The 24669-nt window shown below is 57.0% G+C and overlaps 1 protein-coding gene across 1 annotated transcript in view; it reads right to left on the bottom strand.

Moving 5' to 3' along the window:
- AK8 (adenylate kinase 8) overlaps positions 1 to 24669 on the bottom strand; it is an 841444-nt gene that overhangs the window by 3771 nt on the left and 813004 nt on the right. The window contains exon 12 of the mRNA XM_086924758.1: positions 19254 to 19334. Within this exon, the coding sequence (XP_086780884.1) occupies positions 19254 to 19334 (81 nt within the window). The remainder of the gene's footprint in view (positions 1 to 19253; positions 19335 to 24669) is intronic.

The raw sequence follows: 24669 nt of genomic DNA, 5'->3' as shown, positions 1-24669 counted from the left end.
GGTTATTATTAACATCTTCACTTTGGGATCTACTTTTTCTCACTGAGACCTGGATTAAGGACACGTCCAATCCAGACATTGCCCTAGCTATCCCCCCGGGCTATCACCTCACAGGAATTAGCCGCGAGGGTTCGAAACCAGGTGGAGGTATTGCCGTTATCCTACGGGACCACTTTACCATTACCTCTAGGAAAATCTCTAACATCGAACCTATTGAGGCTCTCTACTTCTCCATCACTGAGTCTTCTGCTGCTATATTCTCAGGACTGTTGGTGTATAATCCCCCGCGTTCCCATCAGCCGGCTTTGAATTCGTTAATAGCCGCTACGGCTGATCTCTCCCTTAAACACTCTGATTTTATTGTGCTGGGGGATTTTAATCACCATGTTGATTTGCATGACTGTCTGTCTGCTAAAAACCTTCTCGACGCTATGCAAGGTTTGAACCTATCTCAAAAGGTGAGCGGTCCGACCCATTCTGCTGGTCACACCCTCGATCTGATCTTTACAAATCTTCCTGGCCTTAAAGTCCTTTCGTCTGTGCCCTTAACGTGGACTGATCATCATCTAATCCCGTTTGAGGTGTCTATTTCCAAGTCAGCTAGGATAGAAACTACTTGCAGAGACAAGGGCAGAAATTGGCACAAAGTTACTTACCCTGCCCTGGAACAGGGATTTAACACCACTTTGGCCTCCCCAATGATCGTGTAGCCTCATTTAATAAAAATCTTCTTGAAGCTATCGAGCAGATTGCCCCTTTGAAAAACCTCTCTTCTTTAAGATCCAAACCCTCGGCCCCTTGATTTACTCAGTCACTGCGAGAAAACAGAAGTAATTGTAAGAAACTAGAGCGAAGGTGGCGCCGGGGTTATGACCCAGCAGCCAAAGCCCGCTACAGATCTGCGCTAAAAGAATTCCACAAACTGAAACGTCTGACTATGAAACAGTACTTTGCAGATAAAATTCAAAGAGCAGAAAACTCTACTAAGGCCCTTTTTAGGTCTCGGCGTCAACGCGCGGAAGCGCGTCTCCGCCGAGATCTTTTGTCAGCGACTATCATTCCCAGGAGACAGTCCTGGCCACGCGCATCCTTCCAGGCGATTTGTAACTGGAACGCGCGCTGTGGCCAGGCGCTGTCTCCTGGGAAGCGCAAGCACCACACACGCATGCGCATACACACACACACGCGCCCATGCACGCACGCACATACATACATACAGAGACACCACCCCTGACTCATACACACACGCGCGCACACACACAAGTGCACCGAGGCCCCCCCTCCCCCCTCCCCCTCCGTCACCGTCGCACACATACATACACACACACACACGAGCATACACACACACAAGTGCACCATGAGCTCGCTCCCTCACAGCCACCCAGATCTGCTGCCCGGCGGGTCTCTGCCCCCTGGTTTACGGAGGATTTAGCCCACGCTCGTAGGCAATGTAAAGCTGCTGAGCGGGCGTGGAGAGTCCAGTATGAGCCTGAAGCCAAACAACGCTATAAAATCATGATGAAGTCCTACCACGATCTTATCTTACAGGGCAAGAAATGTTACTTCGCTAAAAGGATTGAAGACGCAGCTAACTCCTGTAAGGAGATTTTTTCAATTGTACGTGAATTCACCAGCCCCCGGACAACCTCTACTCAGGGTGCCCCGGTGGAGACCTGGGTTAACACTATTGCCAATTTCTTCACCACCAAAATCAGGCTAATTCAGGATTCTTTCCCGTCGAGAGCGTTAGATGATTTATCTACGATGCCGACGGAGACAGCCTTCCTGTCTCCTCCTGGCCCAGCTTTGCTAGACTTTCCTCCCCTTCCGGTTGCCGCATCCTTAGCCTTGATGAGCAACCTTAAATCAGGTTCACCGTTAGATCCGTGTCCAGCAAAATTCTTAGCGAAAATGGCAGATGTCATTAATCCCATAGCTAATCCTATCCTCAATTTATCCCTGAGTCAGGGTTTTCTGCCCCAGGCCTGGAAGCAAGCCATGGTCATCCCCCTGATCAAGAAGCCCAATCTTGATCCAGAGGCGCCTTCTAATTATAGGCCAATCTCGCTCCTTCCAGCACTGACCAAGATCCTGGAGAAACACGTGCACAGCGTGCTTTCTAACTTCCTGGAGTCTAATGAGTTACTTCATAAATCCCAATCGGGCTTTCGTTCCAACTTAAGCACCGAGACGGCGCTCCTGGAAGTCTCGGAGATCGTGAAGGAGGTGCTGGACACAGGAGGCAGGGTGATGTTAGTCATGTTAGACCTGTCGGCGGCGTTTGACACCGTCCCCCACGAGGATCTCCTCACTAGACTTCATAACATCGGTCTAGGGGGGACGGTGCTCAACTGGTTTCGTTCCTTTCTGGCCAACCGCCGGCAGACGGTCTGGGTCCCACCCGGGTCCGCCGAGATGCCGCCATTGGGAGTCGGAGTGCCTCAGGGCTCTGTACTGAGCCCCACTCTATTTAACATCCTTATGACCCCTCTGGCGACACTGGCGGAGTCCTACGGGGCCCGGATCGTCTCTTATGCTGACGACACCCAGCTTCTATTCACCTGTCGTAAGAGCGAAGAGTTCGATGGAGAAAGGATCTGCGAGTGCCTTGGGGCTGTCTTTCGCTGGTTTTCACACAACAGCCTCAAATGCAACTCGGACAAATCCGAAATACTATTCTTCGGATGCCCATCAGAACCAGATTGGCAGGGATGGTGGCCTGCTGACATGTTCCCTCCCACTCAGTCCTCTAAGTGGGCTAAGAACCTGGGGGTTAAAATTGACAACGAGCTCTCGCTCAAATCCCAGGTTTCCACTCTTACGGGAACATGCTTTGGGATACTCAGAATGTTGCGCAAGTTCTTTCCCCTTCTCTCGGAGGAACATCGGAGGATCACTGTTCATGCACTCATAGGGTCCAGATTGGACTATGCAAATGTCCTATATCTGGGTCTGCCTAAATACCTCCTCCAGCGTTTGCAGGTTACTCAGAACGCTGCTGCTCGTGCAATTTTTGGCCTGCACCGCCGCACCAGTGCCTCCAATCTCCTTGTATCCCTTCACTGGCTTCCGGTGCAGAAGAGGATACTTTTCAAGGCCATGACTCTCGCCCATAAGGCTTTGCATGGCAATGGTGCCAAATATCTTCAGAGGAGGCTGGACTTCTATCGACCTGTACGATCCCTCAGGTCAGAAGCTTTGGCTTTGGCTCGGGTGCCACGCATCAAAAGGGCTCGGCTAGGCGGCCGGTCCTTTAGCTTTCTTGCTCCGCAGCTATGGAATTCCTTACCGGTGTCCTTGCGAAACACCGCTAACCTGCTTGCCTTCAGAAAAGACTTAAAAACCTGGCTGTTCACTGGATAATCTGCCCCCTCTTTTAGGCCCCTGCTCTTTATACTGTTATGTTTTCCAGCTCTTTCTTTGGTCTGGAGCACAAAAGCGCCGGGACACTCCTTTGGAGTAGCCGTTGCGCTATAAAAGTCCCATTTAACATAACATAACATAACATAACCAATCGCGCTCCAGCCTTTTGGAACTTACCTTACCTCAGCACGCGGCGCCCAACCTCCTGCTGGCGCGGCCCCGGGGCTCTACACCGCTCACAGGAGCCCCGGGCCGCGAGACGCTACGACTCCGCCTGCCTCCTCTTCCGGTGTGAACGTGGCCCCGCCCCCGTCACAGGCGACCGTGCCTGACTTCCGGGGCGGCCACGAGTTCAATGAAATCGTGAGGGGTGACATTAACTGATGCGCCATCTTCCAACTCGGACACTCTATGCTCCGCCTCTCTAAAACGTTCCTGTGCTGGTCGAGTTTCGCCACCACCGACTCTAGCCTGCTGTTCATGGCGTCCATTTTAGTGTTTATTGAGGAAAGGCTTTGCCGCATCCCTACAAGAAGCTCTTTCCACCCCTCATCTCTTGTCTCCGGCGGGTCCTCATCTACACGTTCCCTCGAGCTGGAGCTGGGCGTTTTGCAGGTGTCAAACGATAATTTTGCTTGTTTAGGTTCCGTTCTTCCCATGGCTGTGTGGTAGTGGCGCCTTTTGTGACGTGTGAATCAGTGGTGTCTGTGGTCAGGGATTTGCACAGGTTTTCCAAAGCCTGCGCTCTCAAACGCCTTGCAGAACAACCAGTAGTTTATGTCCAGCAAACGTCCCCAGGGGGGGGGGTGCTACCAGCTGCAGGACCCTTCGCGTAGCTATCTCTCCAGCAATTAACCGTGTTGTTCATACACGGACAGGAATGTGGGGGCCTGTATCCCCAACAGAGGAGTTTGCGTCTCTTACAGTTGTGAGATTGCTGTTGGTGTCCTATGCGGACACGAGGACGTAATTTGAGGCACACCACTAAGTAGTCTCTGTCGCCAATAGGGAGCCACTGCCCTTCGCGCTGTCCGCTTCACTCGTGGCACTATGCCGCCCGTGGTAGTGGCTCTAGTGGCAACTAACATACAACTCCCTTGCCGGTAATTGGAACAGATAGGAAAGCTGCGCTGCTGATGTCCGGTCCCAGGGGCCTGTAGCAGGTCCTTATTTCGTGCCACCACTCGCCATGCCCAACCCACTCGCGGTAGCTTGCCTCGCTTTATGGCTCTCTCCACACGCCTAGCGGCCGCCACTTCTCACCTCTTTTGCAGAGTAGGCCTCAGCTAGCTTCGTGCTCCATCTACCAGTTCGGGCCGAATTTGCAATCGGCACCCTGGGCAGTTCTGTCAGGGCTTGCGGGTAGGTCTCTGTGCCCCACGGGGGGGGGGGTGGGGGGGGGAGAAACACCAACCTCAGCGAGCAGCTCCGACTTCACCCGATGGGCACACCAGGCCGCAGGTTGCCTCGTGGCACGGCCTACACCTCCTCGGGCTCGCGTGATGTTCCCAGGCAGGCGCTCCAGTCAATCCTCCCCTCACCTCGCCACCAGACTCCGCTGCTCGTCGCTTCCCTCCGCTATCTTTGATCGGCGTCAATGTCGGGGGACAGATGCAGCCCAGTATCCTGCTTCGATCGGTGATGTCGGGGTTCCAAGTTTTGCTGCCGGGATGGGGTTTATGATGCGTGTTTCTCGGAGTACAGCGGGAGCCTCACTACAGTGCGGCCATCACCTAGCGCCCCTCACTTCACGGAAGGTTGAAAGATGACACTTAGTATCACTGGTTCGTGCAACAGAAAGAGAAAAGACCATAGAAATCACTTAATTCGGTAGGTGAAAGTGATACACACCATGCCGATTTATCAGCCAACAGTGTCTATAAGTTTACGCTGTGTGCTGTCTGAGAGGGAGTACAAACTTCCACAGAGACCAAGCAGAGTGGTGAGTGCAGAGTGGTGAGTGGTGCAGAGTGGTGAGTGGTGCAGAGTGGTGAGTGGTGCAGAGTGGTGAGTGGTGCAGAGTGGTGAGTGGTGCAGAGTGGTTAGTGCAGAGTGGTTAGTGCAGAGTGGTGAGTGCAGAGTGGTGAGTGCAGAGTGGTGAGTGCAGAGTGGTGAGTGCAGAGTGGTGAGTGCAGAGTGGTGGTGAGTGCAGAGTGGTGGTGAGTGCAGAGTGGTGGTGAGTGCAGAGTGGTGGTGAGGGCAGAGTGGTGAGGGCAGAGTGGTGAGGGCAGAGTGGTGAGGGCAGAGTGGTGAGTGCAGAGTGGTGGTGAGTGCAGAGTGGTGGTGAGGGCAGAGTGGTGGTGAGTGCAGAGTGGTGAATGCAGAGTGGTGGTGAGTGCAGAGTGGTGGTGAGTGCAGAGTGGTGGTGAGTGCAGAGTGGTGGTGAGTGCAGAGTGGTGAGTGCAGAGTGGTGAGTGCAGAGTGGTGGTGAGTGCAGAGTGGTGGTGAGTGCAGAGTGGTGGTGAGTGCAGAGTGGTGGTGAGGGCAGAGTGGTGGTGAGGGCAGAGTGGTGGTGAGGGCAGAGTGGTGGTGAGGGCAGAGTGGTGGTGAGGGCAGAGTGGTGAGTGCAGAGTGGTGAGTGCAGAGTGGTGGTGAGTGCAGAGTGGTGGTGAGTGCAGAGTGGTGGTGAGTGCAGAGTGGTGGTGAGTGGTGAGTGCAGAGTGGTGGTGAGTGCAGAGTGGTGAGGGCAGAGTTTTATTTTTGATTTAAAGAAAAAAAATGTCATGAGCAATGCCAATAGCTCTACCTTTAATGATGCCGAGACCATTGCATTGCAAATGCTTGTTAATATTGTCAAGGACTTTGCTAATCCTTCCGCAATGGCCTCCCCTATCACCCCAAGCCAATCACTCAATGAAGGTCTTTCTGACTTTTTCTATGAGAAAATAAACAAGATCACAGAAAACATCCAGCTTATCTCTTCCGCTGTATCGCCAGCCCAGACCATCAATTGTGCGGAAGTGTTTACCTCATTTAGGCCACTGACGGAAGACCATGCTCTATCTCTGTACTTGAAATGTAAATCTGGCTCTCCTTTGGATCCTGCCCCAGCTCATGTCCTGAGCGGCTTAGCACCTTTATTGATTAAGCCCCTTCTAGATATTTGGAATTCTTCTATGGAGTCTGTTTTTTTCCCCTCTCTATGGAAACAGGCACTACTGATTCCCATTCTAAAAAAAACTGGTGCTGATCCATCATTTTTCAACAACTACCGCCCCATTTCACTGCTCCCTAAGCCCGCGAAAGTGTTGGAGAAAGCGGTTCAGGAGCAGCTCTCTGAATATCTAGAAACCAATCACCTCCTTCATGACACTCAGTCAGGATTTAGGCCTGATTTTAGCACTGAATCAGCTTTGCTGGAAGTGTCTGAATCTATCCGCGAGTGTGTGGATAGGGGCGAGGAGGCCATGTTGGTCCTCCTCGACCTATCCTCTGCATTTGATACCATCTCGCACGACACTCTACTGATTCGCTTACAGGAGGTTGGTGTTGGTGGAATTCCCCTGGCTTGGGTGAAATCTTTTCTGTCAAATAGATCTCAACACGTCTCCCTCGGACCCTTTGTTTCATCTAAAAAACCATTGAGATGGGGGGTTCCACAGGGCTCTGCCCTCAGTCCTCTCTTATTTGATGTTTACCTGAGGCCTCTGGCGGAGTTAGTCGAGGCATGGGGCGTCAGAGTGATCTTCTATGCTGACGACACTCAGCTTGTGTTTTCTTTTAGGGATCACTCTGACAGCTCCATGGCAGACTTCCGCCATTGTCTGGTTAACATCGCCTCATGGATGTCTACCAACAATTTAAAATTGAATACTGACAAGACTGAGGTGCTATTTTTTAACCAAAAATCACCCATCCCTTCCAATATCTGGTGGCCACCTCAACTCAATCCCCCCCCTGTGCCGGTGCAAGCCGCCCGCAACCTGGGTTTTCAATTTGACACAGCACTATCTTGTAAGACCCAAATTAATAAGGTGTCATCTGCTTGCTTCGAAAAACTCCGAATGATCAAAAAAATCATTCCTTTTTTACCTTTTGATTCCCGTAGAACAGTAGTACACGCTCTAATCACATCTCATCTGGACTATTCTAACAGTCTATATGTTGGCGCCCCGGCATATCTCATTAATCAACTGCAATTAGTGCAGAATTCTGCGGCCCGGCTGATTTGCAACATCCCATACCGCCACTCGATCTCACCCCATCTGGCCAAACTCCATTGGCTACCTGTGAGATTCTGTATCCAGTTCAAGGCCTTGGTCCTTGCATTCAGGCGATCTTTAGCTACAAGGGATCTTAGATCCAACCATCTTGGGCTGATGTTCTGCCCACGTTTTCGTCTATCTCGCACAGACGGTAGGGCATTTGCTGTAGCCACTTCCAGATTGTTGAATGACCTCCCAGTAGAACTCAGACTCCTTTCATCCGAGGTTGCCTTCCGCAGGAAACTTAAAACCTGGGTTTTCTCCCAGATCTAGCTGGTTGGAACTTCCCGTTTAACCCTCTAGGACTACTCACGCCGTCAGCGCCGGGACACCCCCGTTGGGGGTAGCTGTTCGCGCTCTACAAGTGACTAAATAAATAAATAAAATAAATGAGGCTAGCTATGGCAGACATGGGGCGAGCTATGGCAGACATGGGGTGAGCTATGGCTAACCTGAGGCAAGCTATGGCTCACATGAGGCAATCTATGGCAGACATGCAGCGAGCTATGGCAGACATGCAGCGAGCTATGGCAGACATGGCGCGAGCTATGTCAGGCATGGCGCGAGCTATGGCAGGCATGGGGCGAGCTATGGCAGGCATGGGGCGAGCTATAGACATGGGGCAAGCTATGGCAGACATGGGGAGGGCTATGGCAGCTATGGCAGACATGGTGGGAGCTATGGAAGACATGGGGCGAGCTATGGCAGACATTAGGTGAACTATAGCAGACATATGGTGAACTATGGCTCACATGAGGCATGCTATGGCTCACATGAGGCGAACTATGGCAGACATGAGGCGAGCTATGGCAGACATGGCGCGAGCTATGACAGATGAGAGGTATGGCAGACATGAATGGAGCGAGCTATGGCAGACATGGGACGAGCCATGGCAGACATGGCGCGAGCTATGGCAGACATGGGATGAGCTATGGCAGACTTGGGGCGAGCCATGGCAGACATGGGGCGAGCTATGGCAGACATGGGACGAGCCATGGCAGACATGGCGCGAGCTATGGCAGACATGGGATGAGCTATGGCAGACTTGGGGCGAGCCATGGCAGACATGGGATGAGCTATGGCAGACATGGGGCGAGCTATGGCAGACATGGGACGAACTATGGCAGACATGGGACGAGCTATGGCAGACTTGGGGCGAGCTATGGCAGACATGGGGCGAGCTATAGACATGGGGAGGGCTATGGCAGGCATGGGGCGAGCTATGGCAGACATGGGGCGAGCTATGGCAGACATGGAGCGAGCAATGGCAGACATGGAGCGAGCTATGGCAGACATGGAGCGAGCTATGGCAGACAATGTGTGAGCTATGGCAGACATGGGGAGGGCTATGGCAGACATGGAGAGGGCTATGGCAGACATGAGGCTAGCTATGGCAGACATGAGGCTAGCTATGGCAGACATGAGGCGAGCTATGGCAGACATGAGGCGAGCTATGGCAGACATGAGGCGAGCTATGGCAGACATGAGGCGAGCTACGGCAGACACAGGGCGAGATATGGCAGACATGAGGCTAGCTATGGCAGACATGGGGCGAGCTATGGCAGACATGGGGCGAGCTACGGCAGACATGGGGCGAGCTATGGCAGACATGGGGCGAGCTCTGGCAGACATGGAGTGAGCTATGGCAGACACAGAGCGAGCTCAGGGGCGATATGGCAGAGATAGGGCGAGTTATGGAAGACATGGGACGAGCTATGGCAGAAATGGGGCGAGCTATGGCAGACATGGGGCGATATGGCAGAGATAGGGCGAGCTATGGCAGACATGAGGCGAGCTACGGCAGACATGGGGCGAGCTATGGCAGACATGGGGCGAGATATGGCAGACATGAGGCTAGCTATGGCAGACATGAAGCTAGCTATGGCAGACATGGGGAGGGCTATGGCAGACATGAGGCGAGCTATGGCAGACATGAGGCGAGCTATGGCAGACATGAGGCGAGCTATGGCAGACATGAGGCGAGCTACGGCAGACACGGGGCGAGATATGGCAGACATGAGGCTAGCTATGGCAGACATGGGGCGAGCTATGGCAGACATGGGGCGAGCTATGGCAGACATGGGGCGAGCTATGGCAGACATGGGGCGAGCTCTGGCAGACATGGAGTGAGCTATGGCAGACACGGAGCGAGCTAAGGCATGCATGGGGCAATCTATGGCAGACTTGGGGTGAGCTATGGCAGACTTGGGGTGAGCTATGGCAGACATGGGGTGAGCTATGTCTAAGTCTTGACAAAAGGCTTCACCCTCGAAGCACGGTTTATGCTTGGGGTCTCGCTGTAGTGGAGGAGAATGTCTCTTCAGATTTAGAAGGTATTCAGGACACCTGGGCGGTGGCAGTTCAATACTGAAGCATTGAAACATTAATCACAGTCCTGAAGGCCAAGTCCAACCTTCCACATTAAACTCAGGGATGAGATATTTGCACCATTTTGTGTGAGCTCCCAGCTGGAGCTGGGAGCCCTCACCCCTGCTGAACCCAAGGTGCGCAGGACACCAACGTGCAGCATACACCTGCTGTATCCACCCCCACCCAAGGCCTAGAATGAACACACCTGCTGCGAGTCCACCCCCATCCAAGGCCCAGAATGAACACACCTGCTGCGAGTCCACCCCCATCCAAGGCCCAGAATGCACACACCTGCTGCGAGTCCACCCCCATCCAAGGCCCAGAATGAACACACCTGCTGCGAGTCCACCCCCACCCCAGAGGGCACACACCTGCTGTGAGTCCCCCCCAGGCCCAGAGCGCACACACCTGCTGCGAGTCCACCCCCACCCCAGAGTGGACACATCTGCTGTGAGTCCCCCCCAGGCCCAGAGCGCACACATCTGCTGCGAGTCCACCCCCACCCCAGAGTGGGCACATCTGCTGTGAGTCCACCTCAGGCCCAGAGTGCACACACCTGCTGTGAGTCCACCCCAGGCCCAGAGGGCACACACCTGCTGCGAGTCCACCCCCACCCCAGAGTGGACACATCTGCTGTGAGTCCCCCCCAGGCCCAGAGCGCACACACCTGCTGCGAGTCCACCCCCACCCCAGAGTGGGCACATCTGCTGTGAGTCCACCTCAGGCCCAGAGTGCACACACCTGCTGTGAGTCCACCCCAGGCCCAGAGGGCACACACCTGCTGCGAGTCCACCCCCATCCAAGGCCCAGAATGAACACACCTGCTGCGAGTCCACCCCCATCCAAGGCCCAGAATGCACACACCTGCTGCGAGTCCACCCCCATCCAAGGCCCAGAATGAACACACCTGCTGCGAGTCCACCCCCATCCAAGGCCCAGAATGCACACACCTGCTGCGAGTCCCCCCCAGGCCCAGAGCGCACACACCTGCTGCGAGTCCACCCCCACCCCAGAGTGGGCACATCTGCTGTGAGTCCACCTCAGGCCCAGAGGGCACACACCTGCTGCGAGTCCACCCCCATCCAAGGCCCAGAATGAACACACCTGCTGCGAGTCCACCCCCATCCAAGGCCCAGAATGCACACACCTGCTGCGAGTCCACCCCCATCCAAGGCCCAGAATGCACACACCTGCTGCGAGTCCACCCCCATCCAAGGCCCAGAATGAACACACCTGCTGCGAGTCCACCCCCACCCCAGAGGGCACACACCTGCTGCGAGTCCACCCCCACCCCAGGCCCAGAGGGCACACACCTGCTGTGAGTCCCCCCCAGGCCCAGAGCGCACACACCTGCTGCGAGTCCACCCCCACCCCAGGCCCAGAGGGCACACACCTGCTGTGAGTCCACCCCCACCCCAGAGGGCACACACCTGCTGTGAGTCCACCCCCACCCCAGAGTGGGCACATCTGCTGTGAGTCCACCCCAGGCCCAGAGGGCACACACCTGCTGTGAGTCCCCCCCAGGCCCAGAGCGCACACACCTGCTGCGAGTCCACCCCCACCCCAGAGTGGGCACACCTGCTGTGAGTCCACCCCAGGCCCAGAGTGCACACACCTGCTGTGAGTCCACCCCCACCCCAGAGTGGGCACACCTGCTGTGAGTCCACCCCAGGCCCGGAGTGCACACACCTGCTGCGAGTCCACCCCCACCCCAGAGTGGGCACACCTGCTGTGAGTCCACCCCAGGCCCAGAGGGCACACACCTGCTGTGAGTCCCCCCCAGGCCCAGAGTGGACACATCTGCTGTGAGTCCCCCCCAGGCCCAGAGGGCACACACCTGCTGTGAGCCCACCCCAGGCCCAGAGGGCACACACCTGCTGCGAGTCCACCCCCACCCCAGAGTGGGCACACCTGCTGTGAGTCCACCCCCACCCCAGAGTGCACACACCTGCTGCGAGTCCACCCCCACCCCAGAGTGCACACACCTGCTGTGAGTCCCCCCCAGGCCCAGAGTGCACACACCTGCTGTGAGTCCACCCCCACCCCAGAGTGGGCACACCTGCTGTGAGTCCACCCCCACCCCAGAGTGCACACACCTGCTGAGAGTCCACCCCAGGCCCAGAGTGCACACACCTGCTGTGAGTCCACCCCCACCCCAGAGTGGGCACACACCTGCTGTGAGTCCCCCCCAGGCCCAGAGGGCACACACCTGCTGTGAGCCCACCCCAGGCCCAGAGAGCACACACCTGCTGTGAGTCCACCCCCACCCCAGAGTGCACACACCTGCTGAGAGTCCACCCCAGGCCCAGAGTGCACACACCTGCTGTGAGCCCACCCCAGGCCCAGAGAGCACACACCTGCTGTGAGTCCACCCCCACCCCAGAGTGCACACACCTGCTGTGAGCCCACCCCAGGCCCAGAGAGCACACACCTGCTGTGAGTCCGCCCCCACCCCAGAGTGCACACACCTGCTGTGAGCCCACCCCACCCCAGAGTGGACACATCTGCTGTGAGCCCACCCCAGGCCCAGAGGGCACACACCTGCTGCGAGTCCACCCCCACCCCAGAGTGGGCACACCTGCTGTGAGCCCACCCCAGGCCCAGAGTGGGCACACCTGCTGTGAGTCCACCCCAGGCCCAGAGGGCACACCTGCTGCGAGTCCACCCCCACCCCAGAGTGGACACATCTGCTGTGAGCCCACCCCAGGCCCAGAGGGCACACACCTGCTGCGAGTCCACCCCCACCCCAGAGTGGGCACACCTGCTGTGAGCCCACCCCAGGCCCAGAGTGGGCACACCTGCTGTGAGTCCCCCCCCAGGCCCAGAGCGCACACCTGCTGTGAGCCCACCCCACCCCAGAGTGGACACATCTGCTGTGAGCCCACCCCAGGCCCAGAGGGCACACACCTGCTGCGAGTCCACCCCCACCCCAGAGTGGGCACACCTGCTGTGAGCCCACCCCCACCCCAGAGTGGACACATCTGCTGTGAGCCCACCCCAGGCCCAGAGTGGGCACATCTGCTGTGAGTCCACCCCAGGCCCAGAGGGCACACACCTGCTGCGAGTCCACCCCCACCCCAGAGTGGGCACACCTGCTGTGAGTCCCCCCCAGGCCCAGAGAGCACACACCTGCTGTGAGTCCACCCCCACCCCAGGCCCAGAGTGGGCACACCTGCTGTGAGTCCACCCCCACCCCAGAGTGGGCACACCTGCTGTGAGTCCCCCCCAGGCCCAGAGAGCACACCTGCTGTGAGTCCACCCCCACCCCCACCCCAGAGTGGGCACACCTGCTGTGAGTCCCCCCCAGGCCCAGAGAGCACACACCTGCTGTGAGTCCACCCCCACCCCAGGCCCAGAGCGCACACACCTGCTGCGAGTCCACCCCCACCCCAGAGTGGGCACACCTGCTGTGAGTCCCCCCCAGGCCCAGAGAGCACACCTGCTGTGAGTCCACCCCCACCCCCACCCCAGAGTGGACACATCTGCTGTGAGTCCACCCCAGGCCCAGAGTGCACACACCTGCTGAGAGTCCACCCCATGCCCAGAGTGCACACACCTGCTGCGAGTCCACCCCCACCCCAGAGTGGGCACACCTGCTGTGAGTCCACCCCAGGCCCAGAGGGCACACACCTGCTGTGAGTCCACCCCCACCCCAGAGTGGGCACACCTGCTGAGAGTCCACCCCATGCCCAGAGTGCACACACCTGCTGCGAGTCCACCCCCACCCCAGAGTGGGCACACCTGCTGTGAGTCCACCCCAGGCCCAGAGGGCACACACCTGCTGTGAGTCCACCCCAGGCCCGGAGTGCACACACCTGCTGCGAGTCCACCCCCACCCCAGAGTGGGCACACCTGCTGTGAGTCCACCCCAGGCCCAGAGGGCACACACCTGCTGTGAGTCCCCCCCAGGCCCAGAGTGGACACATCTGCTGTGAGTCCCCCCCAGGCCCAGAGGGCACACACCTGCTGTGAGCCCACCCCAGGCCCAGAGGGCACACACCTGCTGCGAGTCCACCCCCACCCCAGAGTGGGCACACCTGCTGTGAGCCCACCCCACCCCAGAGTGGACACATCTGCTGTGAGTCCACCCCAGGCCCAGAGGGCACACACCTGCTGCGAGTCCACCCCCACCCCAGAGTGGGCACACCTGCTGTGAGTCCCCCCCAGGCCCAGAGAGCACACACCTGCTGTGAGTCCACCCCCACCCCCACCCCAGAGTGGACACATCTGCTGTGAGCCCACCCCAGGCCCAGAGGGCACACACCTGCTGTGAGTCCACCCCAGGCCCAGAGGGCACACACCTGCTGTGAGTCCACCCCAGGCCCAGAGGGCACACACCTGCTGTGAGCCCACCCCAGGCCCAGAGCGCACACACCTGCTGTGAGCCCACCCCAGGCCCAGAGTGGGCACACCTGCTGTGAGCCCACCCCAGGCCCAGAGCGCACACACCTGCTGTGAGCCCACCCCAGGCCCAGAGGGCACACACCTGCTGTGAGTCCACCCCCACCCCAGAGTGGGCACACCTGCTGTGAGTCCAACCCAGGCCCGGAGTGCACACACCTGCTGTGAGTCCCCCCCCCACCCCAGAGTGCACACACCTGCTGTGAGTCCACCCCCACCCCAGAGTGCACACACCTGCTGTGAGTCCACCCCCACCCCAGAGTGCACACACCTGCTGTGAGTCCCCCCAGGCCCAGAGTGCGCACACCTGATGGGAGTCCACCCCCACCCCAGGCCCAGAGGGCACACACCTGCTGTGAGTCCACCCCAGGCCCAGAGCGCACACACCTGCTGTGAGCCCACCCCAGGCCCAGAGTGGGCACACCTGCTGTGAGCCCACCCCAGGCCCAGAGCGCACACACCTGCTGTGAGCCCACCCCAGGCCCAGAGTGGGCACACCTGCTGTGAGCCCACCCCAGGCCCAGAGCGCACACACCTGCTGTGAGCCCACCCCAGGCCCAGAGGGCACACACCTGCTGTGAGTCCACCCCCACCCCAGAGTGGGCACACCTGCTGTGAGTCCACCCCAGGCCCAGAGTGCACACACCTGTTGTGAGTTCTCCCCCACCCCCAGAGAGCACACACCTGCTGCGAGTCCCCCCCAGGCCCAGAGAGCACACACCTGCTGTGAGTCCACCCCACCCCCAGAGAGCACACACCTGCTGCGAGTCCCCCCCAGGCCCAGAGCGCACACACCTGTTGTGAGTCCACCCCCACCCCAGAGTGGACACACCTGCTGTGAGTCCCCCCCAGGCCCAGTGCGCACACACCTGCTGCGAGTCCACCCCCACCCCAGAGTGGGCACACCTGCTGTGAGTCCACCCCCACCCCCACCCCCACCCCAGAGTGGACACATCTGCTGTGAGCCCACCCCAGGCCCAGAGGGCACACACCTGCTGTGAGTCCACCCCAGGCCCAGAGGGCACACACCTGCTGTGAGTCCACCCCAGGCCCAGAGGGCACACACCTGCTGTGAGTCCACCCCCACCCCAGAGTGGGCACACCTGCTGTGAGCCCACCCCCACCCCAGAATGAACACACCTGCTGCGAGTCCCCCCCCAGGCCCAGAGCGCACACACCTGCTGCGAGTCCGCCCCAGGCCCAGAGTGGGCACACCTGCTGTGAGTCCACCCCCACCCCAGAGTGGGCACACCTGCTGTGAGCCCACCCCAGGCCCAGAGGGCACACACCTGCTGTGAGTCCACCCCCACCCCAGAGTGCGCACACCTGCTGTGAGTCCACCCCAGGCCCAGAGTGCACACACCTGCTGTGAGTCCACCCCCACCCCAGAGTGCGCACACCTGCTGTGAGTCCACCCCAGGCCCAGAGTGCACACACCTGCTGCAAGTCCACCCCCACCCCAGAGTGGGCACACCTGCTGTGAGTCCACCCCCACCCCAGAGTGCACACACCTGCTGTGAGTCCACCCCAGGCCCAGAGTGCACACACCTGCTGCGAGTCCACCCCCACCCCAGAGTGGGCACACCTGCTGTGAGTCCACCCCCACCCCAGAGTGCACACACCTGCTGCGAGTCCACCCCCACCCCAGAGTGCACACACCTGCTGCGAGTCCACCCCCACCCCAGAGGGCACACACCTGCTGCGAGTCCACCCCCACCCCAGAGTGCACACACCTGCTGTGAGTCCACCCCCACCCCAGAGTGCGCACACCTGCTGTGAGTCCACCCCAGGCCCAGAGTGCACACACCTGCTGCGAGTCCACCCCCACCCCAGAGTGGGCACACCTGCTGTGAGTCCACCCCCACCCCAGAGTGCACACACCTGCTGTGAGTCCACCCCAGGCCCAGAGTGCACACACCTGCTGTGAGTCCACCCCCACCCCAGAGTGCACACACCTGCTGTGAGTCCCCCCCAGGCCCAGAGGGCACACACCTGCTGTGAGCCCACCCCAGGCCCAGAGGGCACACACCTGCTGTGAGCCCACCCCAGGCCCAGAGGGCACACACCTGCTGTGAGTCCACCCCCACCCCAGAGTGGGCACACCTGCTGTGAGTTCCCCTCCCCCCGCCGAGTGCACACACCTGCTGTAAGTCCAACCCAGGCCCGGAGTGCACACACCTGCTGCGAGTCCCCCCCAGGCCCAGAGAGCACACACCTGCTGTGAGTCCACCCCCACCCCAGAGTGGGCACACCTGCTGTGAGTTCCCCTCCCCCCGCCGAGTGCACACACCTGCTGTGAGTCCAACCCAGGCCTAGAGAGCACACACCTGCTGCGAGTCCCCCCCAGGCCCAGAGAGCACACACCTGCTGTGAGTCCACCCCCACCCCAGAGTGGGCACACCTGCTGTGAGTCCCCCCCCAGGCCCAGAGCGCACACACCTGCTGTGAGTCCCCCCCCAGGCCCAGAGCGCACACACCTGCTGTGAGTCCCCCCCCAGGCCCAGAGCGCACACACCTGCTGTGAGTCCCCCCCAGGCCCAGAGAGCACACACCTGCTGTGAGTCCCCCCCCAGGCCCAGAGAGCACACACCTGCTGTGAGCCCACCCCAGGCCCAGAGTGCACACACCTGCTGCGAGTCCACCCCCACCCCAGAGTGGGCACACCTGCTGTGAGTCCACCCCCACCCCAGAGTGCACACACCTGCTGCGAGTCCACCCCCACCCCAGAGTGCACACACCTGCTGCGAGTCCACCCCCACCCCAGAGGGCACACACCTGCTGCGAGTCCACCCCCACCCCAGAGTGCACACACCTGCTGTGAGTCCACCCCCACCCCAGAGTGCGCACACCTGCTGTGAGTCCACCCCAGGCCCAGAGTGCACACACCTGCTGCGAGTCCACCCCCACCCCAGAGTGGGCACACCTGCTGTGAGTCCACCCCCACCCCAGAGTGCACACACCTGCTGTGAGTCCACCCCAGGCCCAGAGTGCACACACCTGCTGTGAGTCCACCCCCACCCCAGAGTGCACACACCTGCTGTGAGTCCCCCCCAGGCCCAGAGGGCACACACCTGCTGTGAGCCCACCCCAGGCCCAGAGGGCACACACCTGCTGTGAGCCCACCCCAGGCCCAGAGGGCACACACCTGCTGTGAGTCCACCCCCACCCCAGAGTGGGCACACCTGCTGTGAGTTCCCCTCCCCCCGCCGAGTGCACACACCTGCTGTAAGTCCAACCCAGGCCCGGAGTGCACACACCTGCTGCGAGTCCCCCCCAGGCCCAGAGAGCACACACCTGCTGTGAGTCCACCCCCACCCCAGAGTGGGCACACCTGCTGTGAGTTCCCCTCCCCCCGCCGAGTGCACACACCTGCTGTGAGTCCAACCCAGGCCTAGAGAGCACACACCTGCTGCGAGTCCCCCCCAGGCCCAGAGAGCACACACCTGCTGTGAGTCCACCCCCACCCCAGAGTGGGCACACCTGCTGTGAGTCCCCCCCCAGGCCCAGAGCGCACACACCTGCTGTGAGTCCCCCCCCAGGCCCAGAGCGCACACACCTGCTGTGAGTCCCCCCCCAGGCCCAGAGCGCACACACCTGCTGTGAGTCCCCCCCAGGCCCAGAGAGCACACACCTGCTGTGAGTCCCCCCCCAGGCCCAGAGAGCACACACCTGCTGTGAGCCCACCCCAGGCCCAGAGGGCACACACCTGCTGTGAGTCCACCCCCACCCCAGAGTGGGCACACCTGCTGTTAGTCCACCCCAGGCCCAGAGGGCACACACCTGCTGCGAGTCCACCCTCACCCCAGGCCCAGAGTGGACACACCTGCTGTGAGTCCCCCCCAGGCCCAGAGGGCACACACCTGCTGTGAGCCCACCCCACCCCAGAGTGGGCACATCTGCTGTGAGTCCACCCCAGGCCCAGAGGGCACACACCTGCTGTGAGTCCACCCCAGGCCCAGAGTGCACACACCTGCTGTGAGCCCACCCCACCCCAGAGTGGGCACATCTGCTGTGAGTCCACCCCAGGCCCAGAGTGCACACACCTGCTGCGAGTCCACCCCCACCCCAGAGTGGGCACACCTGCTGTGAGTCCACCCCAGGCCCAGAATGAACACACCTGCTGCGAGTCCACCCCCATCCAAGGCCCAGAATGCACACACCTGCTGCGAGTCCACCCCAGGCCCAGAGGGCACACACCTGCTGTGAGTCCACCCCCACCCCAGAGTGGGCACACCTGCTGTTAGTCCACCCCAGGCCCAGAGGGCACACACCTGCTGCGAGTCCACCCCCACCCCAGAGTGGGCACATCTGCTGTGAGCCCACCCCCACCCCAGAGTGGGCACATCTGCTGTGAGCCCACCCCCACCCCAGAGTGGACACATCTGCTGTGAGTCCAACCCAGGCCCGGAGTGCACACACCTGTTGTGAGTCCACCCCAGGCCTAGAGAGCACACACCTGCTGTAAGTCCACCCCAGGCCCACAGAACACACACCTGCTGTGAGTCCACCCCACCTCATGCCCAGAGTGCACACACCTGTTGTGAGTCCGCCCCAGGCCCAGAGGGCACACACCTGCTGTGAGTCCACCCCCCCCCCCAGGTGTAGGGTGCACACATCTGCTGTGAGTCCGTCCCCCCAGGTGTAGGGTGCACACACCTGCTGTGAGTCCGCCCCCTCCCCCCCCAGGTCTAGGGTGCACACACCTGCTGGGAGTCTGCCCCCACTCTCACCCCCAGGCCCAGAGAGCACACACAGCCCTGTAGTTTCACTTCTAGGGAGCTCGGCCCCCGTGGGGGGTCACACTTAGATTTTGAATGACGCAGGCCTACAGGGCCTGGCCCCCTGTGGGCTGGGGTCGGGGGTCCTGTATGAGACCCGCCCGCGCCCTCCTGAGTGTCGGATAGCCCAACTCACCTCTCCCCTGTCACGGGATCCGTCATCCTCTGGGTCAGCCGCTCCAGGGCAACTTCATCCGGAATATTCAGGAAAAATACCCTGGCGGGAAGAGGAACAACAAACACTCTATTAATGTCACGTCATTCCAAGCTTGACGTCACGCCTTTCAGAGCAGATAAGCATACAGCAGCCGAGGCCCCTGTACAACCAGGGCAATATTTATTCATTTATTTATAAAGTTTTATATAGTGCGAACATGACCCACGAGGGTATCGGAGTGCTTAACAATATACAGTTATTAAACATTAGATGGTTGAGGTAGTAAACATGCATTTGGTATTCACCATTCAGTACAAAAGAGGTAGATAGCAGTGTATGGATAGCATAGGTGACTAAAAGTCAACAAAGAATGATCCACGAGGGAATCAGAACGCGTCACAATACACAGTTATTAAACATTAGGTGGTTGAAGTAGTAAACATACATTCGGTATTCGCCTTCAATACAAAAGATGTAGGCAATAATATATGGATCGCACAGGTGACTAGAGGTCACGATAGAATGAAAGTCTTAAGGATGTGAATTTGTTCATTAGAAGCATTTTTACTTCTTTTTTTAAGGAGGTAAAGGAGGAGATTCCACGAACCACTGGAGGTGAACGAAAACCACAGACCACCCTACAGGAAGCAAACAGGACCCTTCGTTGCATCTCCTGAGATGGTCTGGAGCTGGGGCTGGGGTAGGTGATAAGAGGAGATACTGAGGGGCCACTGAAGTCCATTCCAGGGGGCGGGACGGGCGGGCAGGCGAGGCCTCACCACAGAAGAGAAATATCTGAGCGGGCAAGAATCCAGGAGAAAAAAAAACAGGAGCTCCCTGCGGTGCAAGAACCGAGACCGGACCGGGGAAGGACCCGCAGGGCTGGGTTTGGTTTAAACTAACAAGATTCAGAGCATCTTTGGGGTGAGCGGTGGCGTAAGGGTGGGGGGAGGGGTAGAAAGGGGGCGTGCATGTCCTACGTAAGTAACTGCTGACTCTCCTAGGACGCGGCATCAGCCCCTGCCAGGTGCAGACGGGCGCAGGTTGGCACCATCACACATGGAGAGCTGGTGGGGGCGGGGCGCCAGGCTCTTCTGGAAAGCATCGGCACTTTGGGGCCCAGGAGTTCTCATCCTCTGTTAAATGCGCAGATTTCTCATTCCAGTTCAGGTGGCAGCGACAAAAATAGCATGCCTTGCGCCCCCGTGCCAGAGACGCCATCCATCCACCCTCCTCCGGCCGGAGCCAGCTGCAGCGCTTCCGGCTCGCTGTGGCCTCTGCGCCACAGAAAAAAGCGGAAACGGTCCCTGCTGGCCAAAGCTTCTTGAAAACTGTACATAATTAATAGTGGCAAATGTGCCCCAGCTGTGCCCAGGCCTCTCCAGGGGGCGCAGGAACACGGTCTGCGATTGTCTTTACCCAGTGAATTAGCGCTACGTGAGGCTCAACATCGCAGGCTCAACAGAGGGCATCTCTCTTCTCCATGGAGGCTGGCGCGATGTATGGATTCTGTACAGTCTGCCGGCAGACGCCATGTTTGATGAATGCACCCCTCTTTACCATCACCTCCTTCACCGGTGAGCCACTGCTCGAAGCTCAACACTAGGCACTACAGAAGGCATCTCTCTGCTCCATGGAGGCTGGCGCGAGGTATGGATTCTGTACAGTCTGCAGGCAGACGCCATGTTTGATGGATGCACCCCTGTTTACCATCACCTCCTTCACCCGGTGAGCCACTGCTCGAAGCTCAACACTAGGCACTACAGAAGGCATCTCTCTTCTCCATGGAGGCTGGCGCGAGGTATGGATTCTGTACAGTCTGCAGGCAGACGCCATGTTTGATGGATGCACCCCTGTTTACCATCACCTCCTTCACCGGTGAGCCACTGCTCGAAGCTCAACACTAGGCACTACACAAGGCATCTCTCTGCTCCATGGAAGCTGGCGCGAGGTATGGATTCTGTAGTCTGCTGGCAGACGCCATGTTTATGGATGCACCCCTGTTTACCATCACCTCCTTCACCCGGTGAGCCACTGCTCGAAGCTCAACATTGTAGGTACTACAGAAGGCATCTCTCTTCTCCATGGAGGCTGGCCCAATGTATGGATTCTGTACACTCTGCCGACTGACGCCATGTTCGATGGACGTGCCCTTGGTTATCATCACCACCTTCACCTGGTCAGCACCTCTGCTTGAAGGTCAACACTAGGCACTACAAAAGGCATCTCTCCGCTCCATGGAAGCTGGCGCGATGTATGGATCTGTTCGTAGTTGTAGGAGAGTAGAGTCTGCTTCCTTTGGTCACCCCCACTTTTTGCTGTAATTTTCTGGTTTTTCGACTTTAGTGTGACTGTGGGTCTGATAATCAGACCCACAGACCAGCTGTTCTCTCTCTAAATTGATACCATGTACTTTAGGTACATACCTGATTGGGTATTGGGTCCCCTTTGTGAGCCCCTGTATAGTGTACCATAGGTACCCAGGGCATAGGTGCATCCAAGGACTACCAGGGGCTGCAGCATGTATTATGCCACCCCTGGCTGGCCATCCAAACTGACACCACAGGCTGATCACTCAGCTTGGGTAAGGTGGTGTAATCACCCCTTACTTAGATATAGTATACCTATATCTACCCATATATTTAGACACATATGCACCTATAAGTCACGCCTATGGTAGGCCTCGACAATCCTGGAGGCAGAGTGCTTGGTTTTAAGTGAGCAGGTGCCCTAGCATGAGCTGAGCCCCTCTGCCGCTTTCGGAACCATCTCCTTATAACTGTTCTATGATATAGCCATACCATATACTCTTAAGTGCATTATAATCCTCGCGGTTAATGCTAACTTTGGTTTGGCTTTATCAAAACATGTTGTGTAAGGTGTCAAACACTTTGGAATACTGCCACCGCCAATTCTGGTAGCGGGGGTAGCATTCCACCCTTCTAGAGGGAAAAGACATGTATGTTACTGCTTTACCCGGTTAAAGTTAAACAGAGCCCCAGCATCACAAAATGGATGCTGCTGCCACAGGCACAAGTCTGACCTCCTGCTGCTGGACGAAACTCCGGCAGGGGAGGCCTGGACAATAGGTTTCCCGTCCAGGGAGGTGCCAGGACCTCCCCCGAGAGGCAGATGTGTATTGGGACAAGGAGGGCTGCATCAGTAGATGCTTTTTGAGACACTGCCTGGGGCACACAAGGTGCTCCATGCATATTTTATTTTATTTATGCGATTTTATATAGTGCAAACTTTACCCGAAGGTGTCAGAGCGCTTTACATAAGAACCAGTTGAAAAACATAAGGACTTAGGATTACATGCGTTACATAAAGGATACAAACAGAAAAAAATTGTAAATGTACAAGATGTAAAGTCACACAAGGAGGAGATACAAATGGAAATACTCTAAGAGTCACATAGGAATGGGAGATAGTACAAAGGTCTACTGCATATACTAGTGATTAGAGTTATCTCTATATACATAGGGAAGGAATACAAATGGATATACTCTAAGAGTCACATAGGAATGGTAGAGAGTACAAAGGTCTACCGCATATACTAGTGATTTGAGTTATCTCTATATACATAGGGATGGGATATGACTGGATATACTCTAAGAGTCACATAGGAATGGTAGATGGTACAGAGGTCTACTGCCTATACTAGTGATTAGTAAGCATCGGTGGAAAATCCGTTCCGCTCGCGGATTTTGCGGATTTTCGGTAAATTTGCAATCCGCGAGCACTCGCGAATTTACCGAAAATCCGCAAATTCGCCTGCAGCGGATTTTTTTTTCTTGGTGATACAATTTTGCGGCGTGCGGTATAAGTTCGCAATTGCGAACATGTAGTTGCGGCGGGCAGCAACAATCTTGCACTCGCGAAATTACAAAAATTGCAATTCTGCACAAGAAATCCACTAGCAAGCAGCATAGACCTTCTGAAAATGATGATTTTTATCAGAATAACTCCTCAGGTTGACATTTGCCTGCACTTTTTTGGATTTGAGGCCTTTTGACTTTCTTTGGATCACTTTTGGATTAGAAATCAACTTTCACAAGTAAACTTGTTTGGGGCATTACAGTTGCTGTAATGCTGTTCTGCAGAAAAACGAGTTTTGCAAAAGTGAAAGCATTCAGCAGGTGCAAAAGTTCAAACTCATCATTAGTAACCATTCCCTGTAGTGCTTCCTGACTGGGGCCCCTCCAGAGTTCAGTTGCTAGTTGCAACAATTGTATGACCCTGCTCTGACCCTCACAGCAGGCTCATAGAATAGCTACAAGTAGGCCACAAAGGTCCTGGAAAAAAAATTGCACTGCAACAGAAAGCAAATTACAGATAAGGAAGCAGGTGCCAGACTGGAATTTTAAAACAGTGACACATTAATAAATCAACCCCAAATTAATTCATGTCAGTTGAAGCAGGGCAGGTGTGCTTGCTTTTTCCCCCCATAATCTACAGTGATGATAAACCAGAGGGTGGCATTGATGTACCAGAGGGTGGCATGGGTGAAACAGAGGGTGGCAGGGGTGAAACAGAGGGGGCTGGGAACCTGTGATGATGAACCAGACGTAGAAACAACATAATCGCGACCGTTGTGAGCCGACATGTAAGTTCGTAATTGCGAACGGGTACAAAACCCTCGCGAACTGCCAGAAATCCTTGCGAACACACAAAAAAAAAAATCCGCAAATTCCCAGTTCAGTTGCTAGTTGCAACAATTGTATGACCCTGCTCTGACCCTCACAGCAGGCTCATAGAATAGCTACAAGTAGGCCACAAAGGTCCTGGAAAAAAAAATTGCACTGCAACAGAAAGTAAATTACAGATAAGGAAGCAGGTGCCAGACTGGAATTTTAAAACAGTGACACATTAATAAATCAAACCCAAATTAATTCATGTCAGTTGAAGCAGGGCAGGTGTGCTTGCTTTTCCCCCCCATAATCTACAGTGATGATGAACCAGAGGGTGGCATTGATGTACCAGAGGGTGGCATGGGTGAAACAGAGGGTGGCAGGGGTGAAACAGAGGGTGCTGGGAACCTGTGATGATGAACCAGATGTAGAAACAACATAATCGCGACCGTTGTGAGCCGACATGTAAGTTCGCTATTGCGAACTGGTACAAAACCCTCGCGAATTGGCAAAAATCCTTGCGAACACAAAAAAAATCCGCAAATTCGCGAGAATTCGCGGATTTTGCAGATTGCGAGTTCGCAAATTCGCGAACGCCAGATTCGCAAAATTCGCCCATGCTTAGCGATTAGAGTTATCCCTATATACATATATATATATACACATACATAGTAGATTTCCTCAGGTAGAGTTCCATTAAGTGGGGTCGGAGAGAGGGTGGGAGGGATTCCGGGGTATGGAGAAAAGGCAAAACAGAGAGGGGA

Source organism: Lissotriton vulgaris, chromosome 5 (genome assembly GCF_964263255.1).
Source record: "Lissotriton vulgaris chromosome 5, aLisVul1.2, whole genome shotgun sequence".
Taxonomy (NCBI): domain Eukaryota; kingdom Metazoa; phylum Chordata; class Amphibia; order Caudata; family Salamandridae; genus Lissotriton; species Lissotriton vulgaris.
This window is presented reverse-complemented; position numbering and strand designations above follow the sequence as displayed.